Source organism: Amblyomma americanum, chromosome 1 (genome assembly GCF_052857255.1).
Source record: "Amblyomma americanum isolate KBUSLIRL-KWMA chromosome 1, ASM5285725v1, whole genome shotgun sequence".
NCBI classification, from domain to species: domain Eukaryota; kingdom Metazoa; phylum Arthropoda; class Arachnida; order Ixodida; family Ixodidae; genus Amblyomma; species Amblyomma americanum.
This window is the reverse complement of record NC_135497.1, coordinates 238,227,145-238,248,491: the sequence shown is the minus strand read 5'-3', so window position 1 is coordinate 238,248,491 and position 21,347 is coordinate 238,227,145. Positions and strand designations below refer to the sequence as shown.

Below are 21,347 nucleotides of genomic sequence, written 5' to 3'. Positions count from 1 at the left end.
TCCTTCTGTAACATTCATAATTCCATGTGTTGAATGTGCTGCAAGTTGAAATAAAGATGATGATGATGAAGTATTCAACAAGCACTTTGTAAGTTTTAGAGAAACTGACTTTGCACTTCGATTAGCACTGGTTTATGTAAACTGCTGGCATGAAAGGATTGATGCTATCAGTACCAGCCATGATGTGCAAACGTGAAAACAACATACCTTGAACATAGCTGTGGCAGAGGCTATGCAAGGACTCTATGCCTTCCGTCTGGCCATCTGACATGCATCCCCTTAAGGTATCTTCGAATAAATTCATGAAGGGAAGTCTGCCAATAAGTGCTAGCAGAAGTGCTGCTTTGATAAAAAGTATTTGTGAATGGCGCCCCATGATTTGCCAAGTTTGTATAGTCACAAAGTGAACAAGGGAGAGAAGACCTCAGGGCACTTGCCAACATTTCTACAGGAGGGCTTGTCTTAGTCTTTCAACAAGTTCTCTCGTCGAAATTTTGGCAAGCCTCGTGAGGTTTTCCCTCCATTGTTCACTCTGTGATTATCAAGAATCATCTCACCAGCCTCTCTCTACCATGGACTCCAAGTTTGTATAGGTTTACAATGATGTGAAAGGGCTGAAGCTTGAAATGGTTATTAAAATGGCTTAGCAAAAGTCATTCTCAATAAATGTATGCTGAGCAAGTGTACTACCAGGTCTACCACTACATGCAAGAAATTTCTTTTAAAATACTAATGCAGAACAACAATGATTGTGTGTATAATCACAGAAAGGCATATCCTGTTTTGGCATCACAGTTCCTGAGATACCTACAAAAAGGAAGGTAAATAGATTTTTTTTAACATAAAATCAATAACCGTTTTTTTGTGTGCAACCAGAAAAACTATACAGAGTAGAATAAAAATGCACAATAACTTCCAATTGTGTACCAAACAAAGGGTCTTATGAAATATTCTACGCTTGGGAAATCTCCGATGCGTATCATATCATGAAGAACGGTGACTAGCACATTAGCAAATTGTCGATACATATCACTGCATCATAAAGAATTTGAGTTCATTAAGCAAGGTAAATGTAGTACTAAATGCAGGCATACATAGTTTGTTGCTTTGTTTCTCAGTTTATTTAATGTGTTTTGCTCAGGTTTCTTCCATACATCTTCTCAGGTGTCCAATAAAATTTGAGCTACGAGTCACTGCTCACCTGTTTTCTACCACTTGTATAATGCTCCTTTATTAATGCATCTGTTTTCAGTACCAACCCTAAAAAAATACTACATACCAAAGAAACAATGGTAGATCATAATTAATATAACATACCGCTACATTCTTTGATACATATCTATGTCCAGGAAAACTATTGTTCTGTGTACATGACTTGCTGGTGGCAGTCAACACACCATAGCAGGCATATTGATGCCATCGAGGGCAGCCAAGATGTTTTGTGCAGTCAGAACAGCCATTGCAGTCCTGGTCTCTGTGGCTGCACTGCCAATGTGTGGCAGTATCACTACATTGAGAAAAACAAAATGACAGTCTCACCACAGTGCCAAAACATGTTACATTGCACATGTATACTATGAATTAGGATGACAGATACCAGTCACGAGCATGCAAACAATATGCACGAAAAGAATAACTGGGAGAGAATACTCAATTATACAACGATTACAAGTGTCTGGCAACAATGTAGGGTGCATATAATTACCACATTACATGACAGAATCATGCTCAGGACCCTAAACATAATGTTCTGTAAATGCACGTGTGGACAACACACAACTTAACAACAATCCTAACACAAGGCCAAGAAAGAAAGTCACAACCACGCAAATCACACTATCAAATGTGCATTTGAAATATTACATGCATAGGAGAAACATGCAGGAGAAGTTTTATCCCCCCCCATTTACATTAGCTAATTGGATCCACAGTCTAGAACTTCAAACTATTTGCATATCTGCACTAATGCCGGCCTGGGCCCACATTCTGACTCTAATCTCTAATCCCCGAGAGGAGTGATCCATGCAGCCAGCACCAACTGGCTGAAGCAGGGGACCAGTTGTGGAGGTAAGTGATGATGGAAAACATTGCTGAACTAGGTGTCAGGAAGCAATGTGCATGCTGCTATCAGGATGGCAAGGTGAGTTGGTACTGCACTGTTCTAAATTATACAGCAAAAGATGTGGAACAACCACAAGGGAAGCACTGTTCTGTGGTAACCTTGTTCTTGTCTCACGTCTTAGCGCTGCAAGCTCAGAATGATGTGATTGAGATGCCCCAACATGAGAGTTGTATTGCTCGCTCCATGGCCTTCAGAACAATGGATACAGCGATAGATGCTTCCAATCCTGAAAGTGTACTGCCGTCAGATGGATTGTTCATTCATTTGAATACGTCAAAGTGGCAGTTGAGGCACTGTGATGTTGCTGTAGTAGCATAGGACCTGTAGTTGTAAATAGGTGCCACAAAGTTGCTTCTTTTCTCTAATAAATGGTGATAATCTTCAAACATACTTTGATCAGATCTATCAGGCCTCACAGTCTGCTATGTTCTTGGATAGAAAAAAGCCTCTTACATAACTGCGCTGTGCTTTGCCTTTCCTCTGCAAAGGAAAATAAGTGCCAGCAACACTTGAACTGACACAACCACTATGACTGCTGTAGCCGATCAATATGCGCTGCCAAGGAGTAATAAATTTGGCGATTAAATTCATAATATTGACCCTAAATTAAATACTGGCATGATAAATATAAAAGTTCGGAAAAGGTATGCTAATGTGCTTACTGTTACATAGTACAGAAAGCTGAAACAGAAGTTTTAATGCCTTAAAAGACGTCAAACTTCAAGCAGTCCCAGCAAAGCATCTTGAGGCTCAGAGTTGAAGTTTGTATTAGTATGTGGAAGAAAATTCCGCACTGTCTCTAGTCTCACATGCAAGCTACCCATATGGCTCTATCAATTCTGAAAGGTACACATACTGAAACATGTGGGACACTAAACTGTAGTATTTGGCTAAGAAGAAATAAGATCACAATTTTGAGACCTGTAGTTAACTATAACTGGCTCACAACAATGCCACTAAATTTTTAAAATTCATCCGGAAAAAAAATGGTAGGGTTTTATTTACCATAGTTAAACAGAGTAGGATGTGCGGAAGCACTTGAGGCAACACCGCCACAAAGGCAACTGTATGCAAGGTATTATCGTCAGCCGCTATCGGCAGCCGTGTGTGGGGAAGGGGGGTGCCGGTTCCGTGCGTTGACAGAGCAGCGGCACGAGGCCTTCGCCACTGGTGCTCTGTCAAAAGGTTGAAGCTTCACATATACCTAAGGCTTTTCAGCTTTGCTAGTGAAGTAGTGCTTCCACAATAAAAAAAAGTTATCTGCCACATTATGCCCAATAGTTTTCATTCTTAACCTGCTCTTCTGCCCTGCTTTCAGCTCAAATGCTCAGTAATCGAGCTGTTTGCAGCAATGAGTACCAATTAAATCTCCTGCACAGTTGACTGCTGGTTTCACCAAATAAACTTCTTTCACATATATATGGAAAAAAAGGTGGTGTCAAAGGGATTATGTTGCCCTATTCACTATGCTATATTGCCCTGCAACTACTACAGCTGAAGGAAGTCATATGCTCACCGCAGTTTGGCAACTTCAAAAGTGGATGATCTACGGGAAGTGGCTCTGGTGTCATAACATCCAAGCCAGCAGACCTGATTTTTCCACTACTCAAGGCTTCATAGAGTGCATCTTGATCTACAACTTGGCCCCTGCAAAAGGAAAAAAGAGCCAATGCCAGGAGCCACATGATGAATACATCATTAATGTGACCTGCTTCATCCATCCAGTCTTTAGATTTCTATACTTCAGAAGTTGACGTTGACTTCCAAATCTTACTTCCGATCATAATTCCAATATATTACACATGAAAGAACTATAGCAAGCTTTAAAAAAATAATGAAAATAAAATAAAACCAACATGCATGTATGCTTTGCCTATGATAAACTGTGGTCAACTACAAGTACAGTAACCAAAGTGATGCCTCCTGCAACATTGATAAAAACAAATTTAAAAAAAATTTGGCAGCATCCCATCTCCAAATTAAACACTCCTTGATTTTCAACACCCCTCTAATTTATGAATCATGGACCTGGAAGAAAAAAAAAACGATGGTTACTAAATTTTATACTAATATGTTTAACACTGAAATCCAAACTATGAATGGTGTTGTGTTACACTTCACATTAAAGCACGTAACAGGTTTGCTGGGTAACTTTCATTCAGTGCTTTATTACACAGGCAGCATGAACGAATGTCGCTTGCAAATGCCTGAAAGCTTATTCAGTCATGAACGGCGCCAGGATCTTCATAGTGGAGCGGCGAGCCAAATTTTAATGCGCTAGCATTAAGGGTTCCATTCAGCGGTAACCCTGGCATCGTCGGCGTGTCGAGATGAGCAGGTGTCCCACCTGCCATCTAGGTCACATGACCTTGTGACCATCACGACCTGTCCACCGTGGCAAATGGTAAGCTGCCCACTGGATTGTAAGCAAACTGGCCACTGTGGCAGGTAGAAGTTAAATGAATGGTTGGTTGTAAGAGGTTGCTCGTGTCTCATAAGCCCCAATGGTGGCTGCATATTACGGGGGAACATGACTTTCAGAGCGATTTAATCTGGCACGCTTATTGGCAAGTGCACTGTATGAATAAGTACAAATTTTTGCTCAACTATCTTCAGTGGTTTTGATGTTATAGATTTTTGTGTGCTTCATTGCTATACCAAACTTGCAGAAAGCATGGCATGACTACAAAACATCGTAGGAGCCTAGAGCTGCCCTTAAAGGGGCTGTGAAAGGGGGTCTCAACAAAGATGCGATGTGCCTAGGATAATAAAGGACGCTGCTTCACAAATATCCTCCAGCAAGAATTTTTTATATTCGTTTTGTGGAAGCTGAGTTATCTGTAGTCAAAATTTGAATTTCCGTGTCTTCGAACCTTTGCCTCTCCTCTCGTCACTTTTTGCACGCTGAAATGGTGGTGCTCCTCCACCGGCCCCTCGCACTCGCCCCCTCCGCCAGCTGCTGACGCGCTCGAACCAATGCTAAACCAATGCTAGCAGTTCGCTGCTGACATAACGAGCTCTACATGATGTAACAAGCGCGGATGCTGACGTAACGAGCATGGATTCAGGCAAAAGGCCAGCCCCGCAGGTCGCCACTAGGCACGGAAGTGGTAGTTTTAAAAATTGTACTGTAAATTATCGGCTCGCTTTTGAGGTCTTGTACGTGGCATGCATGCTCATTGGCCTATACTCTACATAATGCGAGCATTTTATAGACAACCTCAAACACCCCTTTCAGGGACCCTCTAAATTTTAGCCAAAGAAATGGTTCATGCAGGATCATTCTCTAAATATTTTTATCAACCCGAATTTTTTCGACACAGAACATTATATCATGCTTGCATAATGCACTCATTACCATCATGTCAAATTAGTGACAGAGTGAAAAAATTAAAAAGTAATTAAGAAGTATTGGAACGTCACTGCATAAAGAGCTTATCGAGAAACACAATGCAACAAACTGCAAGAAAATGCATGAAGCCATTGTTATAATATGCCTTCTACAAGCAGGGCAGTAAGGTCAAAAAACATTTTTGAGAAAAATGGCATTTTCATAGGGATCTCAGCCAGTTTTTTTGCTACCTACGGTGACAAGAAAACATTTTTTAACGCCACTTCTGGGCTTCTTTCAAGGAAAATCTTTCGGGATGCAAATAATAGAAAGACTTCAAACATACGAAATCTGGTGTTTTCTAAAATTTGATTTCCTTTAAAGATTTTCGTGATTTGGAAGCCATGTCCTCCCTTAAACAGCCACCTGCCGGGGCAGTGGCGCATCACATAACTGCTGCACCACTGTGCCAGGAGTGGTGCGAGGACTCTCTGCGAGCCATGAACGTAAAGTAGAGAATGACCAATTCCGCATATATGAGCATGTAGGCAGAAACTAGGTGACAGGGAAGGAGCACTTGAGCGAAAGGGATCTCTAATGCTATCGCATTGTGCTCTCAAGGGTGAGTTAAGCATTATGTGATGGCGAAAGAAAGAACAGTGCCCGTGTGTATGAAGTGACACACAAAAAAGGAGCCCCGACTGCTGAAGGGACCCATTAACCCCTTTAAGGCGGAGCTCAAGTGTCCTTTCATGTTTTTGGGGAGACATGATGCCGCTGTGGCATTGCTGCTCAAAGAGTTAAAAAAATATAAAATGAACAAAATACATACAGCGGTGATAGCTTCACATACTCGCAACTGACCAGAGGGCTTAATGAGGGCTGAAGGAAGCGCTGAGCAATTTTTTATAAGGTAGCCTTCATGCTTTAAAAAGTACAAGTCAGAAAAGAAATATCATTCAGGATATTTCACCAACCTGGTCATCTTACTCTTGGCACACTCATACCTCACTGTTATTTTCCATAATGTTTGTTAAAGATAATGAACCATAGGACCAACCAAGCATTATTTCATACTACCATGTTGAACTGACTGTACCAATGTTTCAAGCAATGTTGCAAAAATGCACCTTGCAGTGTGTACTGTTCTTGCCTCCACAACATTGCGATTTCAATGCTGTCATACAGAGAAAATCCCAATACGTAATTTCCATCAGCAACTGGAGAGATAGAGGGCATTAAATAAATGAACTCAATAACCTAGCAGCGATCAATGCCAAGCAAAGGACAACAAACTCGGCGGTCAAGATGCAGAGTGATTTTAAAGTACAGATTTATTATGAAGTTGAGCTGAAATTCGGTAGAAGAAAAGGCTGCAGTGAGAAGTGAGAAAATAAATAAGTACCTCTGACTGGACCTCAACACAGCACATAGTGTCAAACTTTTATTTCTGGCATACCTGCTTATGTTGATGAATGTGGCTGTGCTCTTCATCATGCTGAAGGCCTCTTTGTTAAACAGCCCTTTTGTTTCAGGTGTGAGGGCACAGCAGGCGATCACAAAGTCTGACAGCTTTAGCAGTTCATCCAGCCTGGTAAACTGAGCACCCAATGCCTCAGCTATATCAACAGAACAAAAAAAAGAACAGTCATTCAAAGCATAATCCAATGCAGGAGTTACTACATGAAACACACCTCCCTTGGAAGCAGCTTATGACTTAAAATTAGGTAAAGCTCTGATTTTGTTATAGTGACTTGACTAATGTCTCTTTCTCTTACTCTCTGTCATATAAAGTGAACACTCACATAAAACTAATGGTATAAAAAGCATGAGAAAAACTCCTTAAAAAAAAGATACACACTGCGTTAAACAAAGATATGCGAGCGAGTGAACTTAATATGATTTTGCAGTTGCTTTCAAGCATATTGCATGTCTCGCATGCACCAGAATTAATGAGTCTCAATTTCATAAACTCTGCAGTTTATGCAACTAAAAGTGGGAAATGCCTTTCAGAGGAGACCCTCCAGACAACAACGTGGCACAATTACCATGATATCGTGGTCACAACCCTTGCACCTGCTAGTGTGGCATCTCACGGGGCTTGCAAATGCAAGGGGATTAGCCAGAAATTAACCAGACTAGCTGATAAGCCATGACAATTGGTCGATGCCATTGGCTGGAGGGCCTCCTTTAATGGGCACCTGCCACTTGGTTCTTGAGCTGTGTCCGACTATAATACATCTCAGGGGTCTCAAACATGCAGCCCACAGAGGGCCCTCAAGTTTAATCTTTTATTCCGAAAGCTCATGTCAGCTTCACGAGTCAACTTCACCACCTCTCTCTCTCTCACGCCTCCACCACCTTAAAACAAACAACGAACCCACTCCCCATGACAGGGACAAAAGCCCGCCTCCTTCCATTTCCTGCGAAGCCTTCACTGCAGAGCCACAGAAAGCTGTCCCTGAGTGGAAATCTCTAGTGTGGAAATTGAAAGCCAGTAACTGTGACTGTGAATCACTAACTTTCCTCTTGTATGAGGCGAAAGTATTGAGGTGGCAATAAAAGGCATTGACGATGCACTTCCCAGTAGCCACCACACAGGCAATCTGTAAATTCCCCTATTACCTATCCGTCTCCGGCGGCACTCTGGCAACAATGCTGTTTTGTTCATTCAGTGAAAGCGTATTCCAAAGATTAAACGGGCATCTACAGACAAATAAAGAAAGATCTGAAGATGCCGAAGGCGCACCTCAGATTGCACACAAAGCCTGCCTATGTGAGCAGTCTAGAAGAGCTGCGTGTTTTGTTTTTTTCTTTGGTTGGGGGGGGGAGTGGTGCTTGCAGCTTTTGCTAAGTTCTTACCTCCTTATTGAAAGGAGGACAAAGGATCCCCATCTACCATTTATTTCTTCCTGTTCAAGCTACGGACTTCCTGACTGCCAGCAGCCGTACAAAAGCTTTGTCCTCCCTCATTCCTGAAACCTCACTCTTACCTTCACTTACATTTCCCCATTTTAAGTAGTTTAACAGCCAAAATTGCAGCTCAGGCAACCAAGGTGAGAAAGGCTGCAAGTATGAACGGCTGCATGATTAGCTGGTGGAGATGATCATCTACCAATTTTAGCTATTGGAGATTAAGGGATGCCAGAGTAGTGTTAAGGCATGCAGAATGAAGACAAAATTAAGCTGGCCACCACCTTTGCTTGTTTCCTTCAGAGCATTAAGTGAGTACCGACCAATAAATGTAGTGCTATGCAAGCATTCCTGCAAAGGCACACAGTTTCTGCTGAGGAGTCGCCTTCTTAGCCAGAAGTACTTGTTGCATGCCTCATAGCACACTTCCCGCTAGTAGATGTTTAAATACACATGCTGCATACTACACATTCTTTTTGGGGGAGGGTTTTCCCTGTTTTTCTCACCCCTGGCAGCATTATTCGGGAAGCTGTATTAGGCGCGCCATTGTACCGAACACCATATGGCGATAAATCTAGATCTAACTTGTGTATCACTTCTACCACATTTATTAAAATATTTTCTAAGCCCTTGCGACAGTAAGAACACAGGCTCTTTGCAGTGAAAGTTCAGTGTTGGAAAATGTCACTGTCGAAGGCTTCAACGAAACGAAAAGATGAAGATGAAAAGCGGTGTTTTCAACCTCATTGGGAACAGCCGTATTTTTTCACTCAGTTGTGGGACAAGGTGATGTGTTTAATCTGCTGTCGGAAGTGTGCGACGCCACTTCATGTCCTGTCATCATGACAAGTACAGTGCATTAACTGGAAAGATCCACGATGACAAAGTGGATCAACTAAACGTGTCACTCGGAAAACAGCAAGCTTCATTATTTCCCATCTAACTGCAAAATCTGCAAAACCTTTCACTGATGGGTTTTGTGAAAAACTGCTTGTGTGTAGTTGCATGCGCTACCCGTCCTAGCAAGAAAAAGGAATTCGGAAAGGTAAGCCTTTCACCCAATACGGCTGCGGAGAGAATTGCTAAGATATGTCACAGCATTGAAAACTCCTTAACGAACCAATGCCAGGACTTCGAAGCCTTTTCGCTCATCACTGACGAAAGCACTGACAATATGATAACATCTAGTGTGCCATCTTCATTAGGGGCGCAGACAAAAATCTCAGCGTAGAAGAAATAATAGACACTGTCCCGATGAAAGGCACCACTACATGAGCGAATATCATTTCGGTGCTCGAAGGAGTTGTTGAATGCACCGGTTTGCAGTGGGAGTGGATGGTGTGTGTGGAAACCGACGGTACTCCATCAATGGTAGGAAGCAGGGGAGGTTTTGTACGAAGTTTGCAAACGAAGCTTGAAGGGTTTGGAGTCACTGAACAGTTTGTGGCGGCGCACTGCATCTTACACCAAGAAGCACTATGCAGCAAGACACTGAATGTGAAATCTGTAATGGGCATTGTGTTTGGCGCAGTGAACTTCATTCGTTCAAGAGCGATCAACCACTGTCAGTTCACCTCTCTATTACAAGAAAAGAATGCGATCATCAGGAGATCCTATACCACACAGACGTGCACTGATTGAGCTGCAGAGAAGTGCACAAGAGATTTTTTTACCTCAAAGATGAAATCAACAGCTTCTTGAAGGATAAAAATAAGCCAATTGCCGAGCTGCCAAGTGAGAAGACATTTCATTCTCTTGCATTTCGCACATACATATTGGATCACCCGAACATCCTGAACTTTCTGTAAAAATTCAGGGACAACAAAAAATCATAACGAAAATGAACGTGGACGTTCGTGCATTTCAGGCCAAATTACAACTCTGGCGGCGACAGATAAAACCGAATAAGCTGGGCCTTTTTCCAACTTTCAAGTCACTAGAACACGCTGACAAAGAATCTTGTGATGTTTACATAGGTTTGCTCAGCAAACTCAAGGAAGAATTCGAAACTCGGTTTCAAGACAACCACAGCCTCTCCAAACAATTCGAAATTTTCTCTCGACCCTTCGCTATGCGAGTCGGCCTGAGCCCAACATGAAAATGGAGCTTACCGAACTTCAAGCAAGCACCACATTACGACAGAAATATGAAGACTTAGGTCTCCCAGAGTTGTACGCATTTTTAGATAAGACAATTTTTCCAACTCTGTGGCACCAAGTGTCAACGATCATTGCCATGTTCATGAGCACATACTTGTGCAAAAACCTCTTCTCTTTATTGAAAGTGAACAACTCTACTCTGCGTTCAAGGACGACAGACGACCACCTCAGAGCCACCATGCAAATACCGTCTGCACAAGACCTAATGCTTGAAATTGCACCCTTGTCGCTGCTAAGCAATGTTTAAAGCTCAAGCCAGCATCATGCTTAGAACTGAAGGGTAACTCCTGCGATTCAAAAATAAACTCTTCTTGACAAGGCCAAAAGGGTAACTCCTGCGATTCAAAAATAAAAACTCTTCTTGACAAGGCCAATTACATCTTCATAGTTTCCTTTATTTAACACACTGCAAGACTGATGCTCTTCAGACATCAAAAAAAGAAAAAAAAAACACCATTGTGATTTACCCCCTCCCCTTCTTTTTATTATTTTCCGGCTTCTGGCCCGCGGGAGATGAAATTTTTTTAATGCGGCCTACATAGCAATACGAGTTTGAGACCCCTGGTATATCTGAACACTCACCCACCTAATTTCGTAAAATATTTAGAGTTCAGTGACTCAAGATGGATGAAGAGAGCTTGTAGGCCTGATTCAAAACAGACTTCACAATGTAGGAGACCACCTCAAGCTTTGCAATGAATGTCGACACTACAGCAAGCATGCCAAATAATTGGTATTAGTACTATCTTGTTTACTTACCTGCTGGCTTGTGAGCTCTTGAAAAATAAAGGAACTTTGATGCCTTAAATGCCTTTAGCCTCTCAAGAATTCCAAACCCTGAAATCAGAATTGTGACATTGTAATGACTAAAGTAACAGAAGTGCAAGTCTTCATCACTGTTTCGTGTAAGCATATCTTACTGTATTTCCCTATCTTTAGGTATGACTGATTTACTGCCCTGTATGTATCAGGGCAACAACTTTCAGAAGCCCTTCTAAAAGTCCTCAATAAAATGATTTCTGTTAAGTGTCCTAGTGCTTGTATCTCTCATGCCCCTTGGTTGAAGCAACACAACATTGTACACTTGACCCCCAATAATTTGAACTTAAAGGGGAGCCATGTTGATGCTGACAGCACCAAAGCATCAGCGTGAATAAAGTGGCTGTTTTAGTTTTAATTAGAGGTGCACTAAAGAGGAATCTGAACTCGTCTTTTAACCGCGGGAACTCTATCTACACGTTCCGGGCATTCTTAGAAACTTCGAATTATTGTCCTGTGCGGCCGATTGCCCCCCTAATTAAATCGGATTAAATGTCGCGGCTCCTGCCTTTTTTTGAACTCAACGCAGTAGGTAGGCGGAGTCAACCAACACGTGGAGTGCCTTTCGGCCAGTCCAGTGGCGGCTTAGCTTTCACTTTTATTTTGCTTTTTAGGTTTCTGTGAATAAACAGTTTCAGTGACAGACAATATAGCCGCAAATTAAGCCCACAGAAATAAAAATACACATGGACTCTTTGATTTACGCATCACTCCGCCGATGGCAGAGCGGCAAGCCACCACGGGACTGGCTGACACGTTGGTTGACTCCTCCTACCTACTGCGTTGAGTTAAAAAAAAGGCGGGAGCCGGGACGTTTAATCCGATTTAATTAGGGCGATCGGCCGCACCGGACAAAAATTCGAAGTTTCTAAGAATGCCCGCAACATGTGGATAGAGTTCCCGCGGTAAAAAGAAGAGTTCAGATTCCTTTTTAGTGCACCTTTAAGTGAGTTTAATTAACAGGAACCCCCTATATGTAACACATCCTTACATGTTGACAAGAAATTGTGCCCTATTACTCAATACTTCAAAAGAAGACTGAGCTTAAATATAGGTGTTTAGTATTCACAGTTTTCTTTTTTTTTCACTGAACATTATAAGAAAGCACAGGATGATCCACTCTAAGGGTGAACAAGCGAATGTGTGACCGATCTCTTCATAGCGCCCTTGTGAAGGACACAGTCGCGCATTGAACAAAAGTGTGATACACACAGAAGGACCTGGAGGTGGTGATTCGAGTCGTCTGCCATTTCACTTTGGTGCGGGCTGAGACGGACGCACTGGTGCTCCGAAGAACGCGACCACACACTCGAATTTTCACCCTAAGGGTGGATCACCCTGCACAGTATCAATTACACTAATTCAGAACACAAAACTGTCCATGGGTCAAACACTTTCTGTAAAGTAAATTGATCGCACTGGTGAAAACAGCGTGAAAAAATTGACCAAAAGGAAACATGAGCACTTGCACTGCCTCTTTCCTATCTTGTGCAACAACTTTTCGCATTTTGTTTTCAAGATTTCAAAGCAACAAGGCAAAATTTGCACAATTATTTACCTTGCAAGACGTTTCATAACTGCCCCTTTGGAAAGAACAAGACCATGTGTCACTAACCAAGGCTCTAAACAGCACAGTATTTTCGGGCTTTTCAGCAAAAACCAGAAAAGAGAATTTTTTAAGCAAAACCTAACAATTTGTGGTCAGATGCTGCTGCTGCTAAACCAGGTGGCCAAGCTCTTGTTTGCTATCTTTTACTGGATTTCTGGCATTACAACTGGCAGAACAGAAATAAAGAAAGCAACTTCTGTATGTGTGTCTTTGCTGACTGTGCAAGTGACTGCATACCAGCACTTGAGCCTCACTACAGCAGCCCCACAGCATGCAACCTTTGTCAGCCTCACCATGAAATGGCCACCACTAGTATACAGGTAGTTTCTGGGCACCTTCACAGTTACCAGAGGACTTTTTCTTGGAAAATACCATTCACTAAAATAGTCATGAAAAACACAAGAAGTCATGCCCAAAGAGCTAGTTAAAGTGATGAAGGATGGACTAACCGTTCATCAAAAAAGCTACTTATGCATGGCACTGGCCTGATCAGATATGCGTCAAGTACTGAGTTCTTCTCATCACGTTTCATTGAAGGAAGCAACAGAAAAAGCAGCACAATGTGAAATTGCAACGCTGCAGAGATCAGATGATGCGAGACTGCACAGTGCACAAGGCAGCCATCAAAAACACTTGCTATTAATGTTCTAGTACAGCTTTTATTTAAAAATAAATAAAATGGCAAATGAAGGTTTATCTTGAGGCGTCAATTGAACACCTCCCCGTTGATGTAGATGGAAAGGACACGTAAAGGTTTCAAAGTGCAGAGACACCAGCATGCAGTACAAGTAAATTGAGAATGATAATTGTGTCATTATATTCCTCTGCCATCTACAGTTAATGACGAACCGCTTTTCGAAACATGTACAGTGATAAAACAAATGAATGTGTCATTATATTCCTCTGCCATCTACAGTTAATGACGAACCGCTTTTCGAAACATGTACAGTGATAAAACAAATGAATGATTTAAAATTAATGGTGACATGAGACTTGCCAATGTTGCCCATGCCGACAATTCCAACAGTGGACCCCCTGATCTCTGAGCCACACATCCATGTTGGGCTCCATGCCTGCTTGGCCCACTCTCCACTGAAATATTAAGCCAGAAAAAAAGATTTCTTGAGCAAGGAGTGTGTTGATGTCAGCCAGTCACAAGTGTCGGAATGTTTTTTTTTGGCTAGGATAAGCAGGTGGCTGCTATAGGAGTCAAGTCAATGCCATGTAACGTCTTTAATTGTTAGGCAAGCCTCTTTTGACATTGCCTATTTGATAACAGCAGCCTTAAAAATGCTCACTTGAGCTGTTCCAAAAAACATTCACTTGGTATGAGAGGATACTAAAGCAGAACAAGAGTTGAGCGAGTTGTTAATTCATTCTTGATTTCAACAGCGTAGGGGAAGAATGGCAGGAAGCAGACAAGAAAGGGCATGTCCTGTCCGCTTCCTGTTGTCCTTGGTCCCCTGTACTTTTAACATCAAGATAGGGCACATTTGATACTTTTCAAAGCACAACACTAAAATAAAGTTCTGGCCTGCTCCTCACTGCAAACCTAACATAAAATAAAATAGAGTAAAATGAAGAGTATTCTATGCATAACTTGTATTTTTTTTCCCACACACAGAAAAATTTTCAATTTAGAGCACAAGTTCGTATGTGTTTGTTCTGGAATTACAACGCACCTGTTAGATGGGCACACTAAGAATGAATGCAATTTGTAGCGTATTTTAATTGGCCATTCAGAGCGTCGCCCTGAATCCCCCAAGGAGCATAATATCTGTTTTTGTCCGATCAGAATTCGGGATCAAAACGTATGTTGTTAAGAGTGATAACATCTTTTTATGCAACAGCTCTACAGTAAAATTTTGTGGCAAGACACCATGCCAACTACTTAGAGTGCAAAAGCACTTAATAAAAGTTTGGTCACAAAGAAACAATTGCTAGTTCAGCCCTTGCCTTGCTTACTTGCAAATGACTTGGATGAATACTAGATAATGAAACCAAGCTGAATAACATATTATAAACCATTTGAATATTATGAAATTCAGGTCTAGCAATGAATTTTCGATTAAAGAAATTTCTTCACATAGCGAGCTATGTTTTTTGTTTCTGTAAAGCTGTACAACAAATCAATAATGAATTAATGAAACCTGAATTAGCATCTAACATCCAGATGCTACCTTACGCGATTGACTAGCTCATACACAGACATCACATAGCTGTGAAATTTTATGGCCCATTATTCATGCCACTACATTTGAAAACTGCACTCTTGTAACAAGTCCTCAAAATAGTAATGCTGAAATGCTAACAATGCTCAATGGGAAGCTATGCTGCCATGTTTAACAATAGTCTTTCAGCTTCTCTCCACAATCAATGCCAAATTACAGAACTGAATCCTACGATGCATCAAATTATCAGTAAATGGACATTTTCGCATGACACCTTTAATGAAAAGCAGCCACTGTGGGCAGGATCAGAACTACGAACTTACACCGAGTAGCAGAACACATTGAAAGAATGGAACACCGACCATTTTTGTTTGCTCAGCTTAGGAAGAATGAAGTTGCTGCACGTATTATGAAATATTTTTGCTTTCTTTAAAGCACAAATCTCTGCATACTAACTAGCCAATTTTTAGTCCACAAACATCATACATGATAGGCATGGCTTTAAAAAATAGTACAGCAAAGGTAGCAATTTACTTCTGCCAGTGTTTACTGGCAAGCACTTACACAGTATGTACAAAAGAGTGAGTCGAATCAAGAAAATGTTTAGTTATTAAGTAGCAGTGACAGCACAAAGCAAGCAATTGACAGCTCATGTGATAGACAGGATATAAGCCAATAGACATTTCGTCACAGCTGCTTTAAATAGGTGCTTTAGTATTCCTACATTGGTTTAAGTTTGCATGCTTGAGCTGCCCGACTTTGTGAAGAATCAAACAGGCCTTCTTTGGACATATTGATGCCATAAGCCCTACCACCACTGACAATTTTTTAGAAGTAATATTTGAATATGCAAATAAATAAAAATATATATATTTTGCAAAAATCCAAATGTGACACCATATGTCATGTGCGTTCCTGATTTTTTCTCATTTGCTTAGAACAAGTTAAATGAGCTTTTGGAGTTTTCAAACATCAAAATAAATAATGCTGAATTTAATTGAGCTACTCCGAATATTCTAAGAGAATAAAAAAGTCTGGGAGTACCAGAAAGACACAACACTGTACAAAGATAAGAACGGCTTCTGTTATGAAGAGAAAAGAAAAGAATTAAACAAGAATTTCACAGTACGAGCCAGGAGTGCAATAATTAGGGCACTTTACTCTTTTTTGATTGTTAATTGGAAGATTAGTCCAATGTGCTCTCAGAGCATTCCTCAACTTTTAACAAGCTAAAACATATTAAACCAAGCACACCATAGCAGAAGGCTCTGGCTTAATTTTGACTACCCTGGATTTCTTTACCGTGCCTACTAAAATCTCGGTACAAGAGTGTTTTTTGCATTTCACCACCATCACAACGCATCCATTGCAGTCAAGAATGGAAATGCAAACTTGTGCTGAGCGGCTGAATGCCACAGATACCTATTAAATATCCTCAGGTGGATGTTAATAATAATTATTCTCATTTGAAGCCTCGTTTACTTTGGGGAATTATGCTGAATACAATGGACAAACATCATCACAGCTTTGAGTTGTTGGTGGATTTGGCCCTTCCCTACTGACTGCAAGCTGTCCAGATCAGCTTAGTGGAAGAGCAAATACCCTGGAAAGGTGGTGATTGCAGGTTTTACCTTCAGACCAGGCAGACTTTCTCTTCAACCATAAATACTTGGAACAGCAGCATAGCTTTCTTTTCTTGCTGTACACTGAACTCATGCAGAGGTTAAAAGTAATTAATTATTTGCTTGGCTTCAAAGGGATGCTCGCTCTTTCATTCTTCCTGTTAAGCACACTGATTAGTTGCCTTTCTTGCTGCTGTTGAATGCCATTAAAGGATTAAAACAAAACTACTTCTGTGATACTATTACTGTGACTGTGGCTTGACTGGTCTCTCAAGGAAAAAGCTAAATGGTGTTTGATGGCCATGTCTCATTAAACCTAATCATAACATGCTTCCAACTATTGGGCAACCCATTTCCTGAGGTCATGAAATTGAACAGCAGTACTCACATGGTTGCTACTTTCTACCGTAATGTAATTTGCATGGTGCTTCAAACTATATTTGAAAAAATATCCCAGTTAAGTTTCCTTTTCTGTGTAACTTTTCACAGCTCAACCTGTGAACTTCAGCAGCCGCACATGCTTTAGTAGGACGGTTTTGCGAGCTAGTTGGTTCATTTTCAAGGAAGGTTAGAAACTGCGCAAAAGGACAAGGACAGAGGGTAAAGAAACGAACACAACACCACGGGTGCAGACTGCCAGCTGTTTATTCAAGGAAGCGAAAGCACAAGAGGTGGGAACCCAAGACAGCAACCACCTGTCACTCGCACATGTACAGATACACACAGGGAAGAGAAATCTACAAAAAAGCTACAAAAGATCTGGTAAAAGTACTTGAGGTCAGGTGAGACAGCAAGCAGATCTGAAATCGCACCACATAAGAATTCTTGTAAAAACGAAAAAAAAAAAAACTATGAAAGCAAGGCTGTAAAGATGGTATATTGTCTCAACAAATATCTGGAGTAAAGGTAAAAAAGTGACAAAATAAAAATGTGCTATAGCAACCTAAATGCTAAACTGCAAAACACAGTCAACAAGAGTAAAGGCGAAAGCGAGGTAATATAATGTGAGATGACTGTGGAGATGGCAGAATGTAGAACAACAATCAACCAGAGTAAAAATGAAGGTGAGGCAGTAAAACGTGACAGGTCATATGAAAATGTAAAAACAGAAATGAAAGCAGGGTAACAACAGTGAGCAAATGAGTGGGCATAAAAAGAGGTAAAAATTAAAACTGTGGCCTAAAACTCGTGAACTAGTAATCAAAACAGAAATGGTGAAAAAACAGCCCAAAAAAATTTCAAAAGAAATTTACAAGTGGCCTCTCAGAAGTGATTTCGTTCAGCAGAAGCGAAATGGACGGCATGCTGACATAATTGTCTTTCGTTTTTGCGATGTAAAATGATATCACTGCATCCCTTTCAGATTAAAAACCTGAACAAAAAGCTTGTTTTTTCAAAAATCGGTTAGCAAAGAATCTTTTCTTGCCGTTGCCTTTACCTTCGCATATCCCTTACAATGTTGGGCTAGGTGGCCTCCTTAATTATTCATTACTGCCAAGTTATGCTTGACTGCCTTTCCATTAAAACACCTACATGTTAGTCCAATGTAAAACCTGCCGCAGGAGAGGGGAAATTTATATACAACCCCCGAAAAGCACTTGGTGAACTTCTTAACGTGCTTCTTACTACATTGGGGCATAATCTTTTCTTTAAATACCAATGGGTATACGCTGCCAAGTTTACATGGTGTTGCAAAGATCGGCTCGCCACTTTTTTGATGTTAGGCGAAACACAATGAATGTAGGGTATAACATGCAGGAGATCTTTCTTGATAGTGTCTTCCTGCTTTTTGAAACCCTTCAATTTATGCAATAAAGTTTCCCATGCACTGGTGATTAAACGCTGAGGGTAACTAGTGGTACAGAAGTGCTGGACTTATTGAATGAAGCTTATTTCCATTTTTTGCTTCCACGGTGATAGCGCATTTTACAAGCTTCTTACTACATTGGGGCATAATCTTTTCTTTAAACACCAATGGGTATACGCTGCCAAGTTTACATGGTGTTGCAAAGATTGGCTCGCCACTTTTTTGATGTTAGGCGAAACACAATGAATGTAGGGTATAACATGCAGGAGATCTTTCTTGATAGTGTCTTCCTGCTTTTTGAAACCCTTCAGTTTATGCAATAAAGTTTCCCATGCACTGGTGATTAAACGCTGAGGGTAACTAGTGGTACAGAAGAGCTGGACTTATTGAATGAAGCTTATTTCCATTTTTTGCTTCCACGGTGATAGCGCATTTTACAAGCTCGGAATGTGTGCTTTCAAACAGCAATGGGGTCTTCTTAGTCCTAGGGTTGCAGGACCAGTAAATGTGCTTGACCGCGATCTGAAGCATCAGGTCCAGGTACTGCAGGCAGTTATCACTGGCCAACTCATAAGTTATCACCTCAGTTATCACAGGCCAACCCTCACCTGCAGCCTTCATTGGACAAATGGGTAGGTGTTTTAATGAAAGGGCATGCGAGCATAACTTGGCAGTAATGAATAATTCAAGCGGACACCTAGAAAAATATTGTAAAGGATGCGAAGGTAAGGGTTAGGGCAAGTAATAGATTCCTTGCAAGCCAATCTTTGAAAAAACAAGCTTTTTGTTCGGGTTGAAGGAAAGATCCGAAAGAGAGGTAGTGGTAGCATTTCACATCGTAAAAACGAAAGACAAATGTATCAGAAAGCCATCCAGCTTGCTTCTACCGAACGAAATCACTTTTCTGGAAGACCACTTGCAAATTTTTTAAAATGTTTTTATCTGCTGTTTTTTCACCATTTCTGTCTTTACTAGTTCACAAGTTTTAGGCCACAGCTTTAATTCTTAACCCGTTTTTGTGCCCATTCATTTGCTCGCTCTAGTTACCCTGCCCTCATGCCTGTTTTTCCATTTTCACACGATCTATCACATTTTACTGCTTCACCTTCAACTTTACTCTGGTTGATTATAGTTCTACATTCTGCCATCTACGCTGTCATCTTGCGTTTTATCGCCTCACCTTTGCCTTTACTCTTTTTAACTGTTGTTTTGCATTTTACCATTTAGGTTGCCATAGCACATGTTTTTATTTCATCACTTTTTGCCTTTATTCCAGATATTTGTTAAGAGATAATATACCAGCTTTTACAGCCTTGCTTCCATAGTTTAGTGCTTTTACAAGAATTCCTGTGTGGTGTGATTTCAGATCTCCTTGCTGTCTCACCTGGCCTCAAGTATTGTTACCAGCTCTTTTGTAGCTTTTTTGTAAATTTCTCTTCCCTGTGTTTATCTGTACATGTGCGAGTGACATAGGTGGTCGCTGCCTTGGGTTCCCACCTCTTGTGCTTTCGCTTCCTTGAATAAACAGCTGGCAGTCTGCACCCGCAGTGTCATGTTTGTTTCCTCTCTGCCTGTCCTCGCCCTTTTGCGCAGTTCCTCATACACAAACTACTGTAAAAAATCTGTTTTGGTAGCTCAAACAGAAAAAATCTTTGCTTCAAAGTGAAGAGTTACTTTTTGAACATATCTCTTTTCTAGAAGCCACGACCAACAATGAAATTTTACCATTAAGGGAGCCATAGCACATGTTTTTATTTTGTCACTTTTCGCCTTTACTCCAGATCTCGCAACAAAAGACTGTGTGAACTATTTCTGTCTTTCTTTACTCTCAACTATGAAGATTAATGCAATAAGCCAATATCAATAAACCTGCAGGTACTACTCTACAGAAAGAACATCATGAGTATTCTCTACCTGCCTATTGCCTGATGAGCCTCGAAAAGACGACGAGCCGTTGCTAGCAACAGAGCAATTCCTAGCTCTGCTGTTGCGTCCGTCAGCACATGAGGAGTATTACCCACTGCGACTCGTCTGCAAGAAAACATTTACTACTATATTTTGCATCAGAAATAACACACTACAAACAATACGCCAGGATGTTACCTTTTTGTGCACTGTGAAATATCTATGTGGTCATAACCAACTGACATAGTGCCAACGACCTTCAATGAGGAGCCTGTGAGAGATGCAGCAAATTAGTGACCAAACCAAAATGAAATGGGGAGCAATCTTACAAAGGACTGCTTTTTACCAGCTGCGTCCAACAACTCCGAGTCGACTTTCTCTGTTACCAAGCAAAAAAGTGCGTCTTTGCCGGCAATCTTTTGCAGGAGAGCTGATCTGGAAATCGGCTTGTCTTCATTCCACACTTCAACATCACACCTGAAAGACATGCACATTGTCACAAAAAAAAAAATCCAAGATTTCAAGGATCACGAAAGAAAAACCTCTCTTACTTGTCAGTGAGAAGGTCCAAAGCTTCCTTAGCTACGTCATGTCGTGTGACCAGCACGGTCGGCCTCCGTGCAGGACCCATTGCTGATATCCCAGCACGTTGCAGTACAGTGTCAGTTAGAGTCAAAGTATTGAAGGTCAACAAGGCACGCCGCGCATTTATCAACGGTTGGCAGCGGTGCCACATTTGACGTCAAAAATGTCTCAAGGAAGGACGATAACTGTCCATGTCACGAGAAACTGCGCGAGCCTGCAGACGCTCCGAAATAAATTTTCCACAAATTAAATCTCACCGTTAACCTTATTATATGCCGCGTTACTTTACACTGCGCGACATAAA

General features: G+C 41.2%; 1 protein-coding gene across 2 annotated transcripts; it reads right to left on the bottom strand.

Moving 5' to 3' along the window:
* Positions 1-1,285: 1,285 nt before the first annotated feature.
* Positions 1,286-21,307, bottom strand: LOC144114801 (glyoxylate reductase/hydroxypyruvate reductase-like). Of its 2 annotated transcripts, XM_077648770.1 has the most exons (9): positions 21,010-21,307; positions 20,805-20,935; positions 20,657-20,729; positions 20,468-20,584; positions 13,951-14,045; positions 11,285-11,362; positions 6,913-7,072; positions 3,639-3,769; positions 1,286-1,507 (listed from the first exon to the last, which is right to left on the bottom strand). In XM_077648770.1, exons 1-9 carry the CDS (start codon positions 21,192-21,194, stop codon positions 1,389-1,391), a joined length of 1,089 nt encoding a protein of 362 aa, XP_077504896.1. In that variant the 5' UTR covers positions 21,195-21,307; the 3' UTR covers positions 1,286-1,388. The 2 variants fall into 2 exon arrangements, with proteins under 2 accessions (XP_077504896.1, XP_077504897.1); XM_077648771.1 differs by lacking the exon at positions 20,468-20,584.
* Between the last annotated feature and the right edge of the window lie 40 nt (positions 21,308-21,347).